This window comes from Cherax quadricarinatus, chromosome 62, assembly GCF_038502225.1.
Source record: "Cherax quadricarinatus isolate ZL_2023a chromosome 62, ASM3850222v1, whole genome shotgun sequence".
NCBI classification, from domain to species: domain Eukaryota; kingdom Metazoa; phylum Arthropoda; class Malacostraca; order Decapoda; family Parastacidae; genus Cherax; species Cherax quadricarinatus.
The window spans coordinates 2,207,057-2,228,233 of NC_091353.1; the positions used below are offsets into that span (position 1 = coordinate 2,207,057).

The following is a 21,177-nucleotide window of genomic DNA, read 5'->3' on the forward strand; positions in this document are numbered from 1 at the left end:
CTAGAAGATGGACCAGCCAGACTATGGGAAACAAAAGAGAGGAACCACAACCTCTCCAGGGACAGGGTTTCTAGGACCAGGAGGGAAAAAAGACTGGCAAGAAATAACAATAATCCTACACCACCTGAAAACACTTCTGGAGCAGAGGCACGGACATTGCCCTCTACTCCAGAACAACAGATATTAGAGCCAGCAAATAAAACCCCCCTAAATTCCACCAATACAACGATATTTGTCTTTGCAAACATACAGGGTCTAAAGCCATCAAAAAACAACAAAATTCCTTACATCAAGGGACTGCTCACGGAATCAAATGCAATGTTTGCAGCATTCACAGAGACCCACATAAAGGATCATTATGACAACGAAATATGGATCCTAGGTTATAACCTATTCCAATGCAACAGACTAAACAGGCAACAAGGGGAGATTGGCCTGTATGTCACAGTCGCTCATTTGCACAAAACTACTAAACACCACAAATGATGTAGTTGAATTTTTGGCAGTAAAGATTGAAAACCAAAACCTTGTCATTGTGGTAGTATACAAGCCTCCAGATGCAACTTCCCAGCAATTCCAGGAGCAGCTTGAGAAAATTGACAACTCTCTGGAGAATCTCCCAATTCCTGCTACTACAAGGAGATTTCAACTCGAGATGCCTAAAATGGAAGAGTATAGCAAACAATGTTTTAGCAGAGATCACCCCGGGAGGCAGCTCAGATGAAAATTCACACACACATGAACTATTATATCTCTGCACCAAATTCACCTTAAGTCAGCAAATAGTAGAGCCTACTACAAGACTAGAAAATACGCTGGACCTCATCTTCACTAACAATGATGATCTGATATGTAATATAACTGTATCAAAGACAATACACTCAGATCATTTATTAATACATAATTGAACACTATATTTGTTGTGTGTATGTAAAATTGCAATTAATCTCTATAAAATGTATTTTTTTGTGAATATTTTTGAGTTTCTGGAATGGATTAATTGTATTTCCATTATTTCTTATGGTAAACATTGCTTCACTTTTCAAACTTTCCGAATTTAGAACTAGCTCCTGGAACGGATTAAGTTCGATATTTGAGGTTCCACTGTATGTCATTACGTATGTGATGAGTGGTGCTGTGTTGTTTGTTGTTGGGTGTATAAGGGCCACTGAAAGATAATCCTTACACAGTGCAGCAGCAGAGAGAGCGGTGTTGTCAGTCACCCTATATACCTCCAACAACACTGGAGGAGTCAGTTTCATGCTGTCCTTTTTTTATCGATTAATTGCTTAACTTATCTGCTATACTGTTAATGCTACACTTTACCATTGGCTGGCGCTTTAGCCTTTACTGACTCCTGCTGCTTTAGTATCGTACATATCGCAGAATCACTCAAGAAGGTACATTCTTCCCTCTCTCTCAGCCCGTTACCTAAGGGCTGGCTGGCACTAAGAACTTTCTTTGGGCCCATGGTGGCTTATTTAGCAGTTGCAAGCACTAAAAAGAATGATTATGAAATGTATCGTAGGAACGCATGGGGTGACGGTCATTCTCTGATAAACAATGACAGACTGACTGTGAATAGTGTGGAATGGTGTGTGGGGCGGCTCGTATGCATTCGGAACGAACGACTATTACCGAGCTAAATGACGATCACTGAGCCAATATTTTGACAAAAAAAAGTTACAATTACTGAATATTATGAAATCCGATGACTACGACATCCGGGGGTCCACTGTATATTAATGTAATATACAACATTTAATGCACCTCAAAGTGATTATTATTGTCTATTATTATTATCTTTATTAACCATTAAACTGTCCAAACCTAGATCTACGTTTTTTCAACATTTGAAAGTATGTAAAAAAAGTAGATCTTTTCTTTTTTTTACATTTGAAAACATGTAAAAAAAACTTTGATCTACTTTTTTTTTGTTATATTTGAAAATATGTAAAAAAAACGTAGATCTACTTTTGGAGCACTACGCATGTGAACGTAAATTTGTTTGGACAGTTTAAGGGTTAATATGGCATCCTCAAGACTAGTAAGACACTCTTATTGATTTTAATGTGTACCTGCATGCCAGCACAGTGTGCAAGTTTATTACGGTACAGGTACACATAAGTATAATTATCAGAGTACAGTGGACCCCCGGTTAACGATATTTTTTCACTCCAGAAGTATGTTCAGGTGCCAGTACTGACCGAATTTATTCCCATAAGGAATATTGTGAAGTAGATTAGTCCATTTCAGACCCCCAAACATACACGTACAAACGCACTTACATAAATACACTTACATAATTGGTCGCATTCGGAGGTAATCGTTATGCGGGGGTCCACTGTACAGTGGTACCCTAAGTTTCAAACTGCTCCCAACTCGACCAATTATGCAAGTCTATTATTGACAGTGCTTTTGGGGGTCTGAAATGGACTAATCTAATTTACATTATTCCTTACAGAAACAAATTCATTCGGTAACGGCACTTGAACAGCCTTCTGGAACAAAGAAAGTTCGAAACTCGGGGTACCACTGTAGTACATATAAAACGTGAAAATAACTTTAAAACACTTGAAATTTTGGAAAGTTTCCACACATAATGGAGAGACGCAGTGCTCATGGAGAATGTAAACTGGGTGGGGCGCGGTGACCGTATTAGAAAGTCAGGTGGGGGGAGCCGTACAGCGAGTTTTGGTCACAATTTTAAATGTCCATATTAGCAGCAAAATGCTGTAAAGCGGGGCCCTATTGCATTTATATATAAAAGTTCTTTTACTGAGTCTTCTTATTACACCTTGTTGGCTCTTGCCCAACTTCACTTATGATTCTTCTATGTAAAGTTTGAGCGAAAATAGATTACACTCAGAATAGGAAGTATGGCTGTGTTATGCCTGGAGTTTACCTGGAGAGAGTTCCGGGGGTCAACGCCCCCGCGGCCCGGTCTGTGACCAGGCCTCCTGGTGGATCAGAGCCTGATCAACCAGGCTGTTGCTGCTGGCTGCACGCAAACCAACGTACGAGCCACAGCCCGGCTGATCAGGAACTGACTTTAGGTGCTTGTCCAGTGCCAGCTTGAAGACTGCCAGGGGTCTGTTGGTAATCCCTCTTATGTGTGCTGGGAGGCAGTTGAACAGTCTCGGGCCCCTGACACTTATTGTATGGTCTCTTAACGTGCTAGTGACACCCCTGCTTTTCATTGGGGGGATGGTGCATCGTCTGCCAAGTCTTTTGCTTTCGTAGTGAGTGATTTTCGTGTGCAAGTTCGGTACTAGTCCCTCTAGGATTTTCCAGGTGTATATAATCATGTATCTCTCCCTCCTGCATTCCAGGGAATACAGGTTTAGGAACCTCAAGCGCTCCCAATAATTGAGGTGTTTTATCTCCGTTATGCGCGCCGTGAAAGTTCTCTGTACATTTTCTAGGTTGGCAATTTCACCTGCCTTGAAAGGTGCTGTTAGTGTGCAGCAATATTCCAGCCTAGATAGAACAAGTGACCTGAAGAGTGTCATCATGGGCTTGGCCCCCCTAGTTTTGAAGGTTCTCATTATCCATCCTGTCATTTTTCTAGCAGATGCGATTAGGTTTTTGTAAACAAATACATACAGAGGAAAATGGGGCATCAGCATTTGGGGCTCTCACTGACACCCCTTGTCAAGTCTTCTAATCAAACTGTACATTAATAAAATTTCCCTTCCATATGACTTTTGATGTTTTTGTGTATTAGATTTTTATTACAACTCTTTTAGAACTTGAATACTTATGCAACTTTTTCCTTGTATGAATTCTCTTGTGTTTTATTAAGCTAGAATTTTGGGTAAAGTGTTTTAGACACACTTTACATTGATACGGCTTCTCTCCAGTATGAATTCTCTTGTGTTTTCTTAAATTAGATTTTTCGGAAAACTCTTTTAGACACTCTGAGCACTGATATGGTTTCTCTTTAGTATGAATTCTCATGTGTTTTGTTAAACTGGATTTTCGGGAAAAACCTTTTAAACACACCAAACACTGGAATGGTTTATCTCCAGTATGAACACTCATATGACTTATTAAACCAGATTTATGATTGAAGTCTTTTAAACACTCCGAACAATGATATGGCTTTTCTTCAGTATGAATTCTAATGTGTTCTATTAAATACGATTTTTGGTTAAAGTCTTTCAGACACTCCGAACATTGATACAGTTTTTTCCCACTGTGAATTCTCATGTGTTTCATTAAACCTGATTTATCTTTAAAGTTTCTTGGACAGTCTGAACACTGATATGGTTTTTCTCCAGTATGAATTCTTGTGTGTTCTATTAAGTGAGATTTTTGGTTGAAGTCTCTCGGGCACACCGAACACTGATATGGTTTTTTTCCAGTATGAATCCTCATGTGACATATTAAATTAGACTTTCGGGTAAAGTCTTTTAGACATTCTGAGCACTGAAATGGTTTCTCACCAGTATGAATTTTTGTGTGTTCAATTAAACTATATTTTTGGGAAAAACGTTTCAGACACTCTGAACAGTGAAAAGGTTTCTCTTCAGTATGATTTCTCATGTGTTTTTTTAAACTAGATTTTAGGGTGAAGTTTTTCAGACACTTTGAACACCGGAAAGGCTTCTCTCCAGTATGAACTCTCATGTGTGTTATTAAACGAGATTTAAATGAAAAGTCCTTCAGACACACTGAACACTGAAGTGTTTTTCTGTCCTTGATAATTCTCATGTGTGATACTGGCTGAGACTTTTGTGATAAGCTTTTTAAATGCTCTGAATACTGACATAGTTTATCCTCTGGCTGAATTATAATTAGTGTTGCTTGAGGTGATTCTTCTTCAAGTATTTTAGACATAATGAACACTTAAAAGTCTTCCCTACGAATTATAAAATACTTAACCAAAATATATTTACGAATTTCTTTTACACTGAAAAATTATAATTCTCTAATACAGTACTAATGAATTAATGTAAGATACAATAAGACCAGAGTAAACAGATATCACAATATGCAAAATATTATAAAAATGTAGTAGTTTAAATCCATAAGGGTTATCACAGCACTTGGGAAATGCAATGGTTGATTAGAAGAATGCGAGGATAGTCCCAGTTCTTTGGATCAACAGCCCTTCACCAACAGTAGAACACCTCCATTCAAGGATTCTCTAATATGGTATTTGAATTTAAATGTTTGTTCCTGAAGCTTTCACAACAGTTTATAACAATCTTGAAATCACAAAACACTGAAGTGTTTCTTCTTTTCTACAGTCTTGGTTCCTCTTATACACTCAAGTTATGTTACCAAGTCTTCACAACCAGTGACATGCACTAAGAATGTGGGTTTAGTAATGAGTACATATTCAGATCATTTAAACTTGAATTATTTAGACACTCAGCCAAGTATGTAAAACTGAACCAACCAACAAGCTGTACATAACATAATCCAAATAAGTGGAATTACTGTCAACAGGTTGTAAAGGAATAGTGAACAAGAGCACTTATGCCACTTGTATAAGCTCAGTCATACTTGTAATGGTACTGGAAAAGAAGTATTTGCAACACTGAGGTTACACAATATTGTTACTGTATATTACACTACATGTATTTATGTCAGTTAAATGAGGTTTATGACGCTAGTGTAGCACAGTAAATGTAGTTCTTGTAGCACTGCGGTTAGACAGTATAAATATTTCAGTATGTATGCCACTTACACGAGCTTCATAATACTGAGTACTGGCACTTTGGGTGTAATTACTCTGCTGCAAGGAGGACCTGCAAAAAATAAATCAATAAATCAATGAACAATAACAAATATCTACCACATTTAATATATTAAATTCTGAACATTAAAATGGTATAAAATACTGACAGGTTGTTAGGTAAGACACATATGCAACAGTTAGGTATCTTTATTTCGAAACGTTTCGCCTACACAGTAGGCTTCTTCAGTCGAGTACAGAAAAGTTGATAGAAGCAGAAGATACTTGAAGACGATGTAATCAGTCCATCACCCTTAAAGTTTTGAGGTGGTCAGTCCCTCAGTCTGGAGAAGAGCATTGTTCCATAGTATGAAACAATATGGAGATAAAGTGACAGGATGGAGCCTTATATAGCGCCAACAGGTGAGACGTAGGTCACTAGAAGAGGTAAGAACTCAGATGTTGGGAGGTCAGGTCCCTCTCAAATCCAGCCGTTCTCACTAGTAGAGGTTGTCAAAGTTGACTGGTACAGACCTACAATCAACTTCGACAACCTCTACTAGTGAGAACGGCTGGATTTGAGAGGGACCTGACCTCCCAACATCTGAGTTCTTACCTCTTCTAGTGACCTACGTCTCACCTGTTGGCGCTATATAAGGCTCCATCCTGTCACTTCATCTCCATATTGTTTCATACTATGGAACAATGCTCTTCTCCAGACTGAGGGACTGACCACCTCAAAACTTTAAGGGTGATGGACTGATTACATCGTCTTCAAGTATCTTCTGCTTCTATCAACTTTTCTGTACTCGACTGAAGAAGCCTACTGTGTAGGCGAAACGTTTCGAAATAAAGATACCTAACTGTTGCATATGTGTCTTACCATATTAAATTCTATTTACTTCAGCAAAAGCCACATTTTTTAAGTACATTATAAGAATATTGTGTAGCACAGTAGACCCTCGGTTTTCGGCTGGTGCAGAAATCGTACAATTCGGATTTCGAGCACTTTTTTCAGCAAAATTTCTCCCCGGGTTTCGTACATCAAATTGGAAAGCGTTAGTACCAGACGTGTCTGCCTGGGCTACTCATACGTTCGTGACTCACTCTTGGGCACATTAAATGTCTTATTTTGCATTAACATAGACATTTTTAATAATCCATCTATGATATTTCCTTCAAAATTATATAGAAACATGTTACAGGTGGCCCTCCACATTCGCAAGGGTTAGGGGATCAAGAACCTCATGAATGTTGAAAATTGGTGAATGTTTGGTGCATAAAATATATTGTAGGGAAATATAATAGCATTTATTTGCTATCTAGGGGATTTCCTTTTATATTTTGGTCTGAAATCCACACAAATAATGCTGATTCCATCTTAGACATCGCACTGTTTCTTACTTGTGACACTTGCTTGGCTGAGGGAGGAGCAGTAGATGCTAGTGCCGCCCTTATCTTCACCTCATTTTTCTTGATAGAGTGCACTATGCTTTCATTTATGCTAAATAATTTTCCAATGGCAGAACTGTTCAAGTAACCTACCCTACACTTGTCTAGCAATTTCCCCTTCTCCTCCAGATTCATGGTTTTCTTTGAGGGCTTAGGGGTTGGCTCATCAATAGCTGTTGCTGCTCACTTGCAGGCCAAACTTGAACCATCACACAAATGCACGTGTACAGTAGGACACACAAACAGCATAGACCAACATGAAGAGTAAATGGACAATGATTGAGTGGCAGACTGGCTGCCAGTTGAGGGGGTAAGAGGGAGGGTAGCAGGACATGACGGGAAGCATAAATATGACTGGGCGGCTGGGCATTCGTAAATGTTCGAAGCTGCACATAACACATAAACATGCAATGTTTATACACTATCAAGGGGTTAGTGGAGGGTAAACATTACATTTTCTCTGGTCCAGCTTCAGAGAAAACATTTATGAATCTGCGTTGGCCCAGTAACTGCCCTTAATACATAAGGTTTTTGTTTACAATTCTCAGCATGAATTATTCATTACTTCTCCATTTGTTTATGATGGCATATAAAGGTAGTTGTAAGAAACGGTTTAACTCAGTGAGCATGGTATGTCGATGGTAATAATATGGCTGTAGGCCGCAATGTATATAGCCGGTAGGTATACACCTGGGATGTAGTCTGCCTGGGACAACAAATAATACTACTCACCAACAAGAGCCTTCAATAAAGGTATGTAATGTTCATTTATCATTAAAATTAGTCATTTATATTTATTTCTCATTGTTTTCTGTACGTAAAACTATAGTTATTCTCTATAAATTGTATTTTTTGTTAATATTTTTGGGTGTCTGAAATGGGAAATATTACTTCGGTTTTCAGCCATTTCGGATTTCGGCCAACTTTCTGGAATGGATTAATTACGAAAATTGGTGGTCCACTGTACTTGAGGATTATATATAATGTGACTGACTAATTGTTGTACAACTACTGTAGTATTTTTTAAAGAGGAAGAAGAGGCGAGAACAGAATGAGGTGTCGAGGCAGGAACCTCAGAATCCAGGACAGCAAAAGAATTAGAGACGGGTGACTGTGGAAGGGGTGACCACAGAGGAGGCTGCGGAAGTTGGAACCCCAGAGGTGAGGGGTCATTTAGTAACTCAAGAATAAGAAATACAGTGGACCCCCGGTTCACGAAGACATCGGTATCCGATAAATCCGGTATCTGAAGCATTATATCGCAAAAAATTTGCCTCGGTTCCCGTTACAAAACCTGGTATGCGATACGATTCGTACGAGACGTGTCCAGTGTTTACAAGCCAGCCAGTGTGCGTGCATCTAAGGATACATTCGGTACATTCTATATTATCCATATTATCACTGTTTTTGGTGCTTTTTTCTGCAAAATAAGTCACCATGGGCCCCAAGAAAGCTTCTAGTGCCAACCCATCGAGACCAAGGATGCTAATGACTATTGAAATTAAGGAAATGTGTGCAAAGTGGCTTGAAGTGCAAACCTTTTTTGATGAAAATCACCCTGACACAGCTACTGCAAGCTGTGTTGGCAACCTGTACACTGACAATGTTGTGAACCACTTTAGGAAAGTCATAAAGGAACGAGAGGTACAGGCCTCTATGGACAGATATGTTGTGCGACAGAAGTCCAGTGACTCTCAAGCTGGTCCTAGTGGCATTAAAAGAAGAAGGGAAGTAACCCCGGAAAAGGACTTGCTACCTCAAGTCCTAATGGAGGGGGATTCCCCTTCTAAACATTGAAAACTTCGACACTCCCCTCCTCCCATCCCATCAATCATCACCAGATCTTCATTGAAGGTAAGTGTCAATTATTCTATTGTGAATATTCTATTGTTATTATTGTTATTGTAATTGTTACATTGCATTAAACTTAATATATCATGTGGTAAAAGTTTTTTTTCATACTTTTGGGTGTCTTGTACGGATTAATTTGATTTCCATTATTTCTTATGTTTTTCTTCTTCTCTTATGGGGAAAATTGATTCGCTTTCCGATAATTTTGGTTTATGATGAGCTCTCAGGAACGGATTAATATCGTGAACTGGGGGTCCACTGTATTGTTAGCCATTTTGGGGGCTATCAGGAACATCACCTTATTTTTCCCATATGTTCATCAGTATTTTAATTACACATTGCTTTCAGGAACATATATTCCATAACTGCCTATTCCATATATTTGTCATGTCTATTACCAGGCTTATACATACTAACCCTCTGAGTGTTGTGACCCCTGCTCGCAAACTTACTCATAGTGTCAAAGAATTTAACCCTTAAACTGTCCAAACGTAGATCTACATTCACTCGCATAGTGCTTTGAATGTAGATCTAATTTCGATTTTACATGCTATCTTATGTAAAAAAAAAGAAGTAGATCTACGTTCAGAGTGCTACGCGAGTGAATGTAGATCTACATTTGGACAGTTTAAAGGTTAAAAAAAAAAATTCTCATGAAATGATAAAGAATCTTTTTTCTGAAGGTAATGATGGAAAAATTACGGAATTACGCTCTCGCAAAGTTAGTGGACTTGGAGATATTTATGCATCAGCGATTTTGCCCATTTTTAGCTCTATTTTAGACCAATTTGTTCCACTCAACCAAACTCATGGCTATTTCACTAGAACGCCTTTTATTCTATCGCCTGAATACATGAAACTGCCCATTTACCTTTTACAACTAGACAAAAATTGATCAGAATTTACTAATTTGGCTAATTTCACACAAAATTTAAGAAAGGCCAATTTCAAAATAGAGGCCAGAATAAACAATTTCTGGCACTAAAATAACATTTTTTCTCTGTTCATTAGTCAAGGCTCCAGGCCCCTCTTATACAGTGGACCCCCGCCTTACGAACGCATTGCGATATGTTAAATCTGCCATACGAAGCATTTGAATGCAAAAATTTTGCCTTGTCTCACGATAAAAAACTTGCCTTACATGATTCGTTTGGGACGCGTCCCACGTGTGGCCTCAGCGCTCGAGTTTACAAGCCAGCCAGTGCAGTTGCATCTACGCATACATTCAGTACATTTCACATTATCCCAGTGTTTTTAGTGCTTGTAACTGCAAAATAAGTCACCATGGACCCCAAGAAAGCTTCTAGTGCCATCCCTGTGGTAAAAAGGGTGAGAATTAGTATGGAATTGAGAAAAGAGATTAAGGAAATGTGTGCAAAGTGGGTTGAACTGCAAACCTTTACGGATGAAAATCACCCTGACACAGCTACTGCAGGCTGTGTTGGTAACCTGTACAATGACAATGTTATGGCCCATTTTAGGAAAGTCTTAAAGGAATGGGAGGTACAGAGTTCTATGGACAGATTTGTTGAGCGACAGAGGTCCAGTGACTCTCAAGCTGGTCCTAATGGCATTAGGATCTTCAATAAAGGTAAGTGTCATGTATTCTATTCTTAGTAGAGTAGTAATTGTGCATGTCTTCTTCAGTCTGTGTGTATTAAAATTAATATTTCATGTGGTAAAAAATTTTTGTTTTTCATACTTTGGGGTGTCAGGAACGGATTAATTTGATTTCCATTATTTCTTAGGAGGAAAATTAATTCGATTAACGATAATTTCAGCTTACGATGAGCTCTCAGGAACAGATTAATATCGTAAGGCGGGGATCCCCTGTATTATGCTTGTTTTCATTTTGAATTTTTATTCACACAAAAAAATAGATGATTTACTGTTATTCAGACTACTGCATAATTGTAATAATTACATAAATAATATCAGCACATTTGTGAATGCATATCAGACCCCACCAGTTGACCTGTATTGGAAGCTTGACATGTTTTGTTTACTCTTGAACATGGTCAAAAATCTAACATCACAACTCTGAGCTCAATTTCAAGCTACTCTTACTCGGTAAACCTTTGAAAATCATCTCTGTTTCTGTAATATATCTTCCATCCTATCAAATAAGACCAAGAAAATGAGAACACAACCATACAAAAATACATTGCAAAGTCGATGTTTTAAACCAAAAACATGGTCGCAGTGTTTTCTCTTATTATGTACTGCTTGCTGCAGGATATTTTTTATACTGTACACACTGACAGTGTGAACCCATTCTTTCACATGTAGGCCTACCAGCTTTCTTCCACAAGATTTAAAGCCACTAGAATTTTGGCATTGTATTACGGGACCAACACAAGCTTTAAAGCTGTTAAGCATGACACAACAGACATCTATACCTTACTGGGATACATAGCCATTCACAACTGCAGGACTGATGAAATGAGTGGGATGGGGGGGCGGTTGCCCCCATCTAATATTCTAATGACCTGTTAAGTAATAACTCTACATGTTTCAGAGATGAATATGGTGAATACAAATTTGCTAACTTCTCAACCAAAAACCCTAAAGACTCCCATTACAGTTGGTACAATCTACAGGATACCTCATACTAACATCCCAAACTTTAGTGACAACCTAAAAAACTAGTAACTAATAATATAATGCGACATTAATAAATAAGGTGACTAACACCCAGGTACCTACCTGCTGCTAGGTGAACAGTGACAACATGTGTAAGGTAACTAACACCCAGGTACCTACTTGTTGCTAGGTGAACAGTGACAGTAGGTGTAAGATGGCTAACACCTAGGTACCTACATACTGCAAGGTGAACAGTAACAGCAGGTGCAAGGTAACTAAGACCCAGGTACCTACTTACTGCTAGGTGAACAGTGACAGCAGGTGTAAAGCAACTAACATCCAGGTACCTACTTACTGCAAGGTGAACAGTGACAGCAGGTGTAAGGTAACTAACATCCAAGTACCTACTTACTGCTAGGTGAACAGTGACAGCAGGTGTAAGGTAACTAAGACCCAGGTACCTACTTACTGCTAGGTGAACAGTGACAGCAGGTGTAAGGTAACTAACATCCAGGTACCTACTTACTGCAACATGAGCAGTGACAGCAGGTGTAAGGTAACTAACATCCAGGTACCTACTTACTGCAAGGTGAGCAGTGACAGCAGGTGTAAAGTAACTAACATCCAGGTTCCTACTTACTGCTACGTGAACAGTGAAAGCAGGTGTAAGGTAACTAAGACCCAGGTACCTACTTACTGCTAGGTGAACAGTGACAGCAGGTGTAAGGTAACTAACATCCAGGCACCTACTTACTGCTAGGTGAACAGTGACAGCAGGTGTAAGGTAACTAACATCCAGGTACCTACTTACTGCAAGGTGAACAGTGACAGCAGGTGTAAGGTAAATAACATCCAGGTACCTACTTACTGCTAGGTGAACAGTGACAGCAGGTGTAAGGTAACTAACATCCAGGTACCTACTTACTGCTAGGTGAACAGTGACAGCAGGTGTAAGGTAACTAACATCCAGGTACCTACTTACTGCAAGGTGAACAGTGACAACAGGTGTAAGGTAACTAACATCCAGGTACCTACTTACTTCAAGGTGAACAGTTACAGCAGGTGTAAGGTAACTAAGGCCCAGGTACCTACTTACTGCAAGGTGAACAGTGACAGCAGGTGTAAGGTAACTAACATCCAGGTACCTACTTACTGCAAGGTGAAGTGACAGCAGGTGTAAGGTAACTAAGACCCAGGTACCTACTTACTGCTAGGTGAGCAGTGACAGCAGGTGTAAGGTAACTAAGACCCAGGTACCTACTTACTGCTAGGTGAAGTGACAGCAGGTGTAAGGTAACTAACATCCAGGTACCTACTTACTGCTAGGTGAGCAGTGTCAGCAGGTGTAAGGTAACTAAGACCCAGGTACCTACTTACTGCTAGGTGGACAGTGACAGCAGGTGTAAGGTAACTAAGACCCAGGTACCTACTTACTGCTAGGTGAACAGTGACAGAAGGTGTAAGGTAACTAAGACCCAGGTACCTGCTTACTGCTAGGTGAACAGTGACAGCAGGTGTAAGGTAACTAACATCCAGGTACCTACTTACTGCTAGGTGAACAGTGACAGCAGGTGTAAGGTAACTAAGACCCAGGTACCTGCTTACTGCTAGGTGAACAGTGACAGCAGGTGTAAGGTAACTAAGACCCAGGTACCTACTTACTGCTAGGTGAACAGTGACAGCAGGTGTAAGGTAACTAAGACCCAGGTACCTGCTTACTGCTAGGTGAACAGTGACAGCAGGTGTAAGGTAACTAACATCTAGGTACCTACTTACTGCTAGGTGAACAGTGACAGCAGGTGTAAGGTAACTAACATCCAGGTACCTACTTACTGCTAGGTGAACAGTGACAGCAGGTGTAAGGTAACTAAGACCCAGGTACCTGCTTACTGCTAGGTGAACAGTGACAGCAGGTGTAAGGTAACTAAGACCCAGGTACCTACTTACTGCTAGGTGAACAGTGACAGCAGGTATAAGGTAACTAAGACTCAGGTACCTACTTACTGCTAGGTGAACAGTGACAGCAGGTGTAAAGTAACTAACATCCAGGTACCTACTTACTGCTACGTGAACAGTGACAGCAGGTGTAAAGTAACTAACATCCAGGTACCTACTTACTGCTAGGTGAGCAGTGACAGCAGGTGTAAGGTAACTAAGACCCAGGTACCTACTTACTGCTAGGTGAACAGTGACAGCAGGTGTAAGGTAACTAACATCCAGGTACCTACTTACTGCTAGGTGAGCAGTGTCAGCAGGTGTAAGGTAACTAAGACCCAGGTACCTACTTACTGCTAGGTGAAGTGACAGCAGGTGTAAGGTAACTAAGACCCAGGTACCTACTTACTGCTAGGTGAACAGTGACAGAAGGTGTAAGGTAACTAACATCCAGGTACCTGCTTACTGCTAGGTGAACCGTGACAGCAGGTGTAAGGTAACTAACATCCAGGTACCTACTTGCTGCTAGGTGAACAGTGACAGCAGGTGTAAGGTAACTAAGACCCAGGTACCTACTTACTGCTAGGTGAACAGTGACAGAAGGTGTAAGGTAACTAAGACCCAGGTACCTGCTTACTGCTAGGTGAACAGTGACAGCAGGTGTAAGGTAACTAACATCCAGGTACCTACTTACTGCTAGGTGAACAGTGACAGAAGGTGTAAGGTAACTAAGACCCAGGTACCTGCTTACTGCTAGGTGAACAGTGACAGCATGTGTAAAGTAACTAACATCCAGGTACCTACTTACTGCTGAGTGAACAGTGACAGCAGGTGTAAAGTAACTAACATCCAGGTACCTACTTACTGCTAGGTGAGCAGTGACAGCAGGTGTAAGGTAACTAAGACCCAGGTACCTACTTACTGCTAGGTGAAGTGACAGCAGGTGTAAGGTAACTAACATCCAGGTACCTACTTACTGCTAGGTGAGCAGTGACAGCAGGTGTAAGGTAACTAAGACCCAGGTACCTACTTACTGCTAGGTGCACCAGCAGTGTACAAGGCAGCTACCAGCTGAGCCAACACACCTCTGGATCCCAGACTCAGGAACAACAATGAACACCAGAAGAAATAACCCACAGGAGCTTCATTAGGTCACTCTGGATTAACTCTGAAAAAAAAATCTTCAAATTAAACATAATCGAAATAAAAGATCAACATGGAAGAGAGACGCCAATATATTCACCATTTCTGGCACCACTGCAGTTTCTATGGTAAAAAATACAATTATAGTAACACTGGTAGTTATCAGAGTCATCAATGGATCCAAAACGTACAGTGAACACGGTTAACAGTGGTGTTATTGGTGCAACATAACATTGTTGTCAGACATCACAGGTGAACAGCTGTTGTGGTGGTTACACAGCTTTCCTACCACTGTTGTATATTATTGTACCACCACTTATCTTGTTGTACCACCACTTATCTTGTTGTACCACCACTTATCTTGTACCACCAGTCCCTAAGTAAGTTTGTTCAGGTATACACAAATACAGTTATATAGATTATCATACATAGCAGCATATGTGTAGTGAACCTGGGATAACACAAAAAAGTCAGACAAAGTGACTTATTTCCATTGGGGTCCTTTTATCTTATTATTATAAAGGTTATAATATATTTTTATTATTCTATAATGAAGATAACATTTTATTATCATACTAAAAAGACTATCTACTACACGAGGGTCATTAAGACTATCTACAATACGAGAGTCATTACTAGGAATAAGGTAAAATTACACGTGTGTTAGCTAAAAAAAATAAAAAAATAATTCTCCTCCCTTTCTGTAGCTACATTCATCAGACACCTTTTACCTGGAGTTTACCTGGAGAGAGTTCCGGGGGTCAACGCCCCCGCGGCCCGGTCTGAGACCAGGCCTCCTGGTGGATCAGAGCCTGATCAACCAGGCTGTTGCTGCTGGCTGCACGCAAACCAACATACGAGCCACAGCCCGGCTGATCCGGAACTGACTTTAGGTGCTTGTCCAGTGCCAGCTTGAAGACTGCCAGGGGTCTGTTGGTAATCCCCCTTATGTGTGCTGGGAGGCAGTTGAACAGTCTCGGGCCCCTGACACTTATTGTATGGTCTCTTAACGTGCTAGTGACACCCCTGCTTTTCATTGGGGGGATGGTGCATCGTCTGCCAAGTCTTTTGCTTTCGTAGTGGGTGATTTTCGTGTGCAAGTTCGGTACTAGTCCCTCTAGGATTTTCCAGGTGTATATAATCATGTATCTCTCCCTCCTGCGTTCCAGGGAATACAGGTTTAGGAACCTCAAGCGCTCCCAATAATTGAGGTGTTTTATCTCCGTTATGCGCGCCGTGAAAGTTCTCTGTACATTTTCTAGGTCGGCAATTTCACCTGCCTTGAAAGGTGCTGTTAGTGTGCAGCAATATTCCAGCCTAGATAGAACAAGTGACCTGAAGAGTGTCATCATGGGCTTGGCCTCCCTAGTTTTGAAGGTTCTCATTATCCATCCTGTCATTTTTCTAGCAGATGCGATTGATACAGTGTTATGGTCCTTGAAGGTGAGATCCTCCGACATGATCACTCCCAGGTCTTTGACGTTGGTGTTTCGCTCTATTTTGTGGCCAGAATTTGTTATGTACTCTGATGAAGATTTAATTTCCTCATGTTTACCATATCTGAGTAATTGAAATTTCTCATCGTTGAACTTCATATTGTTTTCTGCAGCCCACTGAAAGATTTGGTTGATGTCTGCCTGGAGCTTTGCAGTGTCTGCAATGGAAGACACTGTCATGCAGATTCGGGTGTCATCTGCAAAGGAAGACACGGTGCTGTGGCTGACATCCTTGTCTATGTCGGATATAAGGATGAGGAACAAGATGGGAGCGAGTACTGTGCCTTGTGGAACAGAGCTTTTCACCGTAGCTGCCTCGGACTTTACTCTGTTGACGACTACTCTCTGTGTTCTGTTAGTGAGGAAATTATAGATCCATCGACCGACTTTTCCTGTTATTCCTTTAGCACGCATTTTGTGCGCTATTACGCCATGGTCACACTTGTCGAAGGCTTTTGCAAAGTCTGTATATATTACATCTGCATTCTTTTTGTCTTCTAGTGCATTTAGGACCTTGTCGTAGTGGTCCAATAGTTGAGACAGACAGGAGCGACCTGTTCTAAACCCATGTTGCCCTGGGTTGTATAACTGATGGGTTTCTAGATGCGTGGTGATCTTGCTTCTTAGGACCCTTTCAAAGATTTTTATGATATGGGATGTTAGTGCTATTGGTCTGTAGTTCTTTGCTGTTGCTTTACTGCCCCCTTTGTGGAGTGGGGCTATGTCTGTTGTTTTTAGTAACTGTGGGACGACCCCCGTGTCCATGCTCCCTCTCCATAGGATGGAAAAGGCTCGTGATAGGGGCTTCTTGCAGTTCTTGATGAACACAGAGTTCCATGAGTCTGGCCCTGGGGCAGAGTGCATGGGCATGTCATTTATCGCCTGTTCGAAGTCATTTGGCGTCAGGATAACATCGGATAGGTTTGTGTTAATCAAATTTTGTGGCTCTCTCATAAAAAATTCATTTTGATCTTCGACTCTCAGTCTGGTTAGCGGCTTGCTAAAAACTGAGTCATATTGGGACTTGAGTAGCTCACTCATTTCCTTGTTGTCATCTGTGTAGGACCCATCTTGTTTAAGTAGGGGCCCAATACTGGACGTTGTTCTCGATTTTGATTTGGCATAGGAGAAGAAATACTTTGGGTTTCTTTCGATTTCATTTATGGCTTTTAGTTCTTCCCGCGATTCCTGACTCCTAAAGGATTCTTTTAGCTTAAGTTCGATGCTTGCTATTTCTCTGACCAGTGTCTCCCTACGCATTTCAGATATATTGACCTCTTTTAGCCGCTCTGTTATTCTTTTCCGTCGCCTGTAAAGGGAGCGCCTGTCTCTTTCTGTTTTACATCTACTCCTCCTTTTTCTTAGAGGAATAAGCCTTGTGCATACATCGAGTGCTACCGAGTTAATCTGTTCTAGGCATAAGTTGGGGTCTGTGTTGCTTAGTATATCTTCCCAGCTTATATCGGTTAGGACTTGGTTTACTTGGTCCCACTTTATGTTTTTGTTATTGAAGTTGAATTTGGTGAATGCTCCCTCGTGACTAATCTCATTATGTCGGTCTGGGGCTCCGCGCATACATGACTGAACCTCAATTATGTTGTGATCTGAGTATATTGTTTTTGATATGGTGATATTTCTTATCAGATCATCATTGTTAGTGAAGATGAGGTCTAGTGTATTCTCCAGTCTAGTAGGCTCTATTATTTGCTGGTTTAAATTGAATTTTGTGCAGAGATTTAAAAGCTCGCGTGAGTGTGAGTTTTCATCAGAGCTGCCTCCTGGTGTTATTACTGCAACAATATTATTTGCTATATTCCTCCATTTTAGGTGCCTTAAGTTGAAATCCCCCAGGAGCAAGATGTTGGGTGCAGGAGCTGGAAGGTTTTCCAGACAGTGGTCAATTTTTAACAGCTGTTCCTGGAATTGCTGGGATGTTGCATCCGGAGGCTTGTAGACTATCACAATGACTAGGTTTTGGTTCTCGACCTTTACTGCTAAAACTTCCACTACATCATTTGAGGCATTTAGCAGTTCTGTGCAAACAAGTGACTCTGCAATGTACAGGCCAACCCCCCCCTTTTGCCTGTTCACTCTGTCACATCTGTATAGGTTGTAACCTGGGATCCATATTTCGTTGTCCAAGTGATCCTTTATGTGGGTCTCAGTGAAAGCCGCGAACATTGCCTTTGCCTCTGCAAGCAGTCCACGGATGAATGGTATTTTGTTGTTTGTTGCTGGCTTTAGACCCTGTATATTTGCAAAGAAGAATGTTATCGGACTGGTGGTATTGTTGGCACTCTTCTTGAACTGGTTCATGCTATGACTGGCTTTGATATGTGCGGGTAGTCTGTTCCATTCCTTTATTGCTGTACAATAAAAGGTGTTTGAAGCCTGGCCACTGACTGTGGGTACTACAAAGTTGTGCTCTCTCCCCCTAGTACTATGATTGCTTTGGTTCCCAACCTTGACAAAATTGACAGCAAGATATTCTGGACACTGTTTGTGAGCAATTTTATAAACATGATTTAGCTTCAGTTGTTTTACTCTGTCTTCAACATTCAGCATATCCAACTGCTGTAATTCATCCTGGCCTAAGATAAGATAAGATAAGATTTCGTTCGGATTTTTAACCCCGGAGGGTTAGCCACCCAGGATAACCCAAGAAAGTCAGTGCGTCATCGAGGACTGTCTAACTTATTTCCATTGGGGTCCTTAATCTTGTCCCCCAGGATGCGACCCACACCAGTCGACTAACACCCAGGTACCTATTTGCTGCTAGGTGAACAGGACAACAGGTGTAAGGAAACGTGTCGAAATGTTTCCACCCGCCGGGAATCGAACCCGGGCCCTCCGTGTGTGAAGCGGGAGCTTTAGCCACCAGGCCAGGAAAAATCTTACCATTTTGTTCTGGGTGATTTGCAGTCTATCTTTCAGTTTTGTTTTGTTTTTTTGCCAAGGCAGAGTACCATAAAGAGCAAGCGTAATTCACGTGACAATAAAGCAGACTATAAACAGATGGGGTATTAGGCGCCCTTATCAAACACAAACAATAACTATAAAACAGGAACGTACACCGGTAAGCTGATGTCCTAATATTCAAGTACAGTTAGAAATAGAAATACAAATAGCCAGATCTTCACTTTAAGGAGGTTATTAGTAGAATATTCAAGAGGTTACTAGTAGAATTAGAGTAAATCAACCATTGAAAGCACATTATGAAGCTCTGTGTAGTCTGCAGTCAATCAAACAAACGGGCTTCCACATGGATTACTTGCCACCATTCGTCTCTCGACCTCCGGGGAGAGAGGACGCACGCCTAGTAGCTACACCTGCCCTTTGGTGGTGACCTTCAGCAACTGGAAGGCAAAATGGCGTATCGAGTGGGTCAGCGGATCAACACTGTTTGTATACAGCTGGTACGTGGCACGCTCACTGGAGAAACGATGAATACATTGCTACCGGCTATCATCAGAGACGTCTATGGTGTCCCCAACGATGAAGTATATGGTGTAGCCTTAAATGGGATGACCAGAGTATTCCTGAAACTGAATCGTACTGGCGTCTACGACAGACTTGTTGATAAGTACCAGGAGAGAAAGGTGACTGTGAATTCGGCAGTGGATGTCGTCTTGCACGACGTATCTAGGTACTATACGTGGGTGAAGGTGAGAAACGTCCCTTTCGAGGCGACTGCATATAGTATACAGGAGGTCTTCAACAGTTATGGTAAAGTTCATTCGGCTATGATGGGAGTATGGAAAGATGGGCCATATGAGGGACGACCTGAGGGTTCTTATACCCTCAAAATGACGTTGGCTAGGCCTATACCGTCCTACGTCATGCTAGTGGGTTCCAGGACACAGGTTTTTGTGCACTATGCCGGCCAGAGAAGGACCTGTCGATTATGTAGCTCCTACGACCATATGGCAGCACAGTGTCCTAGGAGGCAGCCTACCAGGGCTCCTGGTACGTTGGCAGTGGAGCAGCGGCCTTGTGAGTTGATGCCTGAGTTGGGAGAGGAGGAAGCAGGGACGAGTGGTCGTTGGAGTGAAGAGGTTGATCGGGAAGTACCGATGGTCGGTACCTGTGTTACACTCCCAGTAGGCTCGGGGGAGCAGACAGGACCGTCGGGGGCTCCAACAGGAAGGAAAGATGTTCCTCAGGAAGATTTACTGGAGGACGTGTTGAGAGGTTGTTTGGACGGGTAGGGGACCTCCACCGTAAGTGCTGCCGAGGCTGATGTGAGGGAGGAACAGCAGTCTGTGGTACAAACATTGTGTGGAACTCGCTTAGAGCAAGTGGTGGAGGTGGAGGTCCATCAGGAGCATTTGTCAGATGAAGACATGTGTGTGGGTAATGGTTCTAGGAAAAGGCCTGCTGGCACGGTTGAGGCCGAGGAGGTACTCACGCCGGGGCAGAGGCCGGGCAAAAAAGCTTGGGCAAAGGATGAGGAGTTGCTGGACCAAAAGGATCTAGTGGATCCTGATTTCTGTAGTGAAAGGGTAAAAGGTGGGGAGGGAACCAGGGGAAAGTCTGGTGAGGCGTCGGGTCGACGCACAGGAAAAGGGATGGTGGGCAAGCCACAGAGGCATAGAGGGAAGCCGCCATTCTTATAAATTTCAGGTGTGTCACTCTAAATGTGAACGGTCTCAAGGCTGAGATCAAAACTGTGTGGTTAGTATGGTTCTTACGCAGGTTCCAGGTGGATGTGTGTTTCTTGCAGGAACACAATCATAAGATTGGTAGTGAGTTGTTGTTGCATGGGTATAAGTTGTACGTTAGTTATGCTTGGCAGTTGAAAGGGGGGCGGGTGGCAATAGCGATAAAGGAGACCAGCCCCTTACGTGTCATGGGTTGGGAGGAGGCAGGGGGGAGGGTTGTGTGGGTAGATGGTGTATGGGGTGATAGAAGGGCATGTTTCATAGGAGTGTATGTGCCGGCGTCGAGCAATACACGAGTAAAAGCGGATTTTGTGAGGGAAGACTTATTGTACCATCTGCGGGGATTGCCTGCCATCACGATTATTGATGG

At 41.6% G+C, this 21,177-nt stretch overlaps 1 protein-coding gene across 8 annotated transcripts; it reads right to left on the minus strand.

Annotated features, from left to right (window-relative positions):
• Positions 1–3,547: 3,547 nt before the first annotated feature.
• LOC138854530 (gastrula zinc finger protein XlCGF57.1-like) lies at positions 3,548–14,986 on the minus strand. Of its 8 annotated transcripts, none has more exons than XM_070098309.1 (3): positions 14,842–14,986; positions 14,593–14,675; positions 3,548–5,759 (listed from the first exon to the last, which is right to left on the minus strand). In XM_070098309.1, exon 3 carries the CDS (start codon positions 4,840–4,842, stop codon positions 3,724–3,726), a length of 1,119 nt encoding a protein of 372 aa, XP_069954410.1. In that variant the 5' UTR covers positions 4,843–5,759; positions 14,593–14,675; positions 14,842–14,986; the 3' UTR covers positions 3,548–3,723. The 8 variants fall into 8 exon arrangements, with proteins under 8 accessions (XP_069954410.1, XP_069954406.1, XP_069954408.1 ...); XM_070098305.1 differs by having other exon boundaries at positions 14,542–14,675; XM_070098307.1 differs by having other exon boundaries at positions 14,538–14,675.
• Between the last annotated feature and the right edge of the window lie 6,191 nt (positions 14,987–21,177).

What these genes read in the sequence shown, in the direction of transcription:
- LOC138854530 (XM_070098309.1), bottom strand. Translation starts at nt 4,842, where the DNA reads ATGTCTAAAATACTTGAAGAAGAATCACCTCAAGCAACACTAATTATA.